At 44.9% G+C, this 3965-nt stretch overlaps 1 protein-coding gene across 1 annotated transcript in view; it reads right to left on the bottom strand.

The window, feature by feature from the left end:
- Positions 1-23: 23 nt before the first annotated feature.
- The window catches only part of LOC108524502 (YY1-associated protein 1-like), an 18039-nt gene continuing 14097 nt past the window's right edge, over positions 24-3965 (bottom strand). The window contains exons 4-5 of the mRNA XM_017865620.1: positions 2714-2800; positions 24-418 (exon numbers count right to left, since the gene is read on the bottom strand). Coding sequence (XP_017721109.1) covers positions 221-418; positions 2714-2800 — 285 coding nt within the window. The 3' untranslated portion in view covers positions 24-220. The remainder of the gene's footprint in view (positions 419-2713; positions 2801-3965) is intronic.

Below are 3965 nucleotides of genomic sequence, written 5' to 3'. Positions count from 1 at the left end.
ATCTCTACCTCCCATATTCCTATACTGTCCACTGCCTCCATGCCTTACCCAGGCCCAGAGATTATCATGTAATTCTAGAATTCAGATAATGAGTACGAAGGGAGGATAAAAGAGAGAAGGAAGAAATTACAAATGTCCTGTGTCCTCCATTCCTAGGCAAGTATCCTAGGAAGTTATCTATGGGATAAGATTCCCACCACCTCTCACCGCAAGTAAAAACTTAAAGCTGACACATCTGTCTCCTACCAGTCTTCTTGACAGTTTTATGAGGGCTGCAGTCAATGCTGACATGTGTGCTGAAGTCTTCAATAAGCTGCATAGCTCCCATCAAGTTACAGGGTTGGAACAGGGTCTGAAACTTGGGGTTGTACTGATGGTGAAGGGCGATGGAGCTTTGAGCAAAGGTTCCCAGCTCTTTCTGGGAAAACAGGACACAAGGAAGATCTAAGACAATTCCAGACAATTAATACCAGTAGCTTTTAGAATCTAAATGAGAAGCTGACCTTCCTACTACAGGATAAAAACAGGTAAAAATCATCATAAAGTCTTTCACAATAAACTACTCTGTTAAGATTACGCATGAGTTCTCAAATATTCAGGGATTATATTCTTGTTTTATTTTAAACTGTTTATCACTAAGGAATACATGGTCTAGCTCCCGAGCTAGAATTAAGAGGCTCAAGAATGAGGACTATTACTTTAATTTATTTACTTTGAGACAAGGTCTCGCTCTGCCGCTCAGGCTGGAGTGCAGTGGCACGATCTCAGCTCACTGCAACCTCCTCCTCCCAGGCTCAAGCCATCCTCCCACTGCTGTCTCCTGAGAAGCTGGGACTATAGGCATACACCTCCACACATAGCTAATTGTTGTATTTTTTGTAGAGACAGGGTTTCGTCATGTTGAGCAGGCTGATTTCGCACTCCTGGGCTTGCAATCTGCCTGACTCGGCCTCTCATAGTGCTGCGATTACAGGGATGAGCCACCTCACCCAACCAGGACATTACTTTTAAAACTGTTTTGTCGGCCGGGTGCGGTGGCTCAAGCCTGTAATCCCAGCACTTTGGGAGGCCGAGACGGGTGGATCACGAGGTCAGGAGATCGAGACCATCCTGGCTAACACGGTGAAACCCCGTCTCCACTAAAAAATACAAAAAACTAGCCGGGCGAGGTGGCGGGCGCCTGTAGTCCCAGCTACTCGGGAGGCTGAGGCAGGAGAATGGCGTGAACCCGGGAGGCGGAGCTTGCAGTGAACTGAGATCCGGCCACTGCACTCCAGCATGGGTGACAGAGTGAGACTCCGTCTCAAAAAAAAACAAAAAAAAAAACAAAAAACAAACAAACAAAAAAAAAACTGTTTTGTCTTTTGGTCTCAGAATAATGCCTACAACCAAGTACTCCTCATCCTCCTCTGAATACAGTAAGAGATGAAGACATCCTGTAGATCACCAAGTAAGTTTTAGAGTACTAGCAAAAGTATTCTTCAAACTCCAAAGACGACTTGTTGAAGAAGCTGAGAGTATTATCATTACCTGTCCAAAAGTCTGAGGCAACTTTTATGAGGTAAAATTTGGTTTTGTTTTTGTGAGACAGGTTCCCACGTTGTTACCCAGGCTGGAGTGATGTATAATCATAGCTCATTACAGTCTCAATGTCCCAGGCTCAAGTGATCCTCCTACCTCAGTCTCCCAAGTTGCTGGGACTACAGGCACTCGGCACTATCCCCAGCTAATTTTTTTTTGTAAGTTTTTTTTTGTAGAGATGGGGTCTTACTATGTTGCCCAGGCTGGTCTCAAACTCCTGGGCTCAAGCAATCCTCCCGCCTTGACCTACCAAAGTGCTGGGACTACAGGCATGAGACATCACACCTGGCCAAATTTCAAATTTAAAAGCTCAAAATACCTCAAAACGTCATGAGCAAAACTAGCTCTACACATAAAACACTAATATTGAGCGTAATTAATGGATAATGAATTCAACACCTACATGTGTATTTACTTTACTATTTAATTTTTTTAAAAAAAGAACACAGACCGGGTCTTACTATGTTGCCCAGGCTGTTCTTCAACCCCTGGGCTCAAGTGATCCTATCACCTCAGCCTCCCAAAGGCTGGAATTACAGGCGTGAGCCACTAAGCTCAGCCTCAACATCTATGACACAAAGAGCAGTACCAAAAACCTAAGAAGTCAGGGTGGATCTAAAGATGAGGAAGAGGACCCAATAAAAATATCAGAAGGACAGGCCACAGTGACTCATGGCTTTAATCCCAGTACTTTGGGAGGCCGAGGTGGGCAGATCACTTGAGGTCAGGAGTTCTAGACCAGCCTGGCTAACATGGCAAACCCTGTCTCTACTAAAAATACAAAAAAAAATTACCCAGGCGTGGTGGTGCCTGCCTATAGTCCCAGCTACTTGGGAGGCTGAGGCAGAAGAATCACTTGAACCCGGAGGCAGGGGTTGTAGTGAACTGAGATTGTGCCACTGCACTCCATCCTGGGTGAAAGAACAAGACCCTGTCTCAAAAAAAAAAAGAAAAGAAAAAATTGAATACACTCTTTGTTCTTTCATGTGAATCAGTGGCTTATCTTCACTCAGCAAACATAAGAAACCATAGCAATCAAAAATACCCAAAATAGAAGAATAACTGTGAGAAATAACCTGCCAAGCTAATTTTATATTCTAGTCTATAGAATTACAGCAATTTGGAAACTTACAAGACATATCCTGGTGCTACTGGCCTCCGGATTGAGATTGGGGTTGCAGGTGGCAAGAAGGTGGATTTGTGTCAAGAGCTGAACATGCTGGGGAGAGAAAGAAAATAATACAGTGATATGTTATGACACTGCCATTTCAGGAGCCCAGAGAGATTTTTTTTTTCCCCTGGAGACAGAGTCTTGCTCTGTCACGCAGCTTGGAGTGCAGTGGTGCAACCATGACTCAATGCCCTCTCAACCTCCTATGCTCAAGCAATCCTTCCACCTCAGCCTCCTAAGTAGCTGGGACCACACTGCCTGGCTATTTTATTATTATTTTTTAGACAAGAGTCTCACACTGACTTCTGGGCTGGAGTACAGTGGCATGATCTTGGCTCATGGTAACCTATGCCTCCCAGGTTCAAGTGATTCTCTTGCCTCAGCCTCCCGAGTAGTTAGGATTACAGGCGTCCGCTGCTACACCCAGCTAATTTTTTGTCTTAGTAGAGATGGGGTTTCACCATGTTGGCCAGACTTGCTTCGAACACTTGACCTCATGATTCACCTCCCCCGGCCTCCCAAAGTGCTGGGATTACAGGTGTGAGCCATTGTGCCCAGTCTTATTTTTATTTTTTGTAGAGACAGGGTCTCACTCTGTTGTCCAGGCTGCTTTTGAATTCCCCAGCTCAAGCAATCCTCCCACCTCAGCCTCCCAAAATGCTGGGATTACAGGTGTAAGCCACTGCACCCAGCCCCCAGGGAGGCATTAATCACAAGATGTTTGCAACTTTATGACACGTATTTTGCTTTCTGGAAAGAGTATGAGAACAACATAGGATCTTGGCATAAATTTCTCAGACATGTTCCCTTGAACAAAATGACAGAACCAGAGGGAGTTTAGCCTCAAAACAGAGGAATTGAGATTACAAAAGGAAAAGGCCGGGCGCAGTGAGTCATGCCTGTAATCCTAGCACTCTGGGAGGCCGAGGCAGGTGGATCACGAGGTCAGGAGATCGAGACCATCCTGGCTAACACAGTGAAACCCCATCTCTACTAAAAATACAAAAAATTAGCCGGGCATGGTGGCGGGTGCCTGTAGCCTCAGTTATTCGGGAGGCTGAGGCAAGAGAATGGCATGAACCCGGGAAGAAGAGCTTTCAGTAAGCTGAGATCGAGTCATTGCACTCCAGCCTGGGCAACAGAGCGAGACTCCATCTCAAAAAAAAAAAAAAAAAAAAAAAAAAAAAAAAAAAAGAAAAAGGGAAAGGAAAAA

This window comes from Rhinopithecus bieti, unplaced genomic scaffold (assembly GCF_001698545.2).
Source record: "Rhinopithecus bieti isolate Rb0 unplaced genomic scaffold, ASM169854v2 scaffold_83627, whole genome shotgun sequence".
NCBI classification, from domain to species: domain Eukaryota; kingdom Metazoa; phylum Chordata; class Mammalia; order Primates; family Cercopithecidae; genus Rhinopithecus; species Rhinopithecus bieti.
Note: the sequence above shows the minus strand (reverse complement) of the source record. Positions and strands in the feature narration are given on the sequence as shown.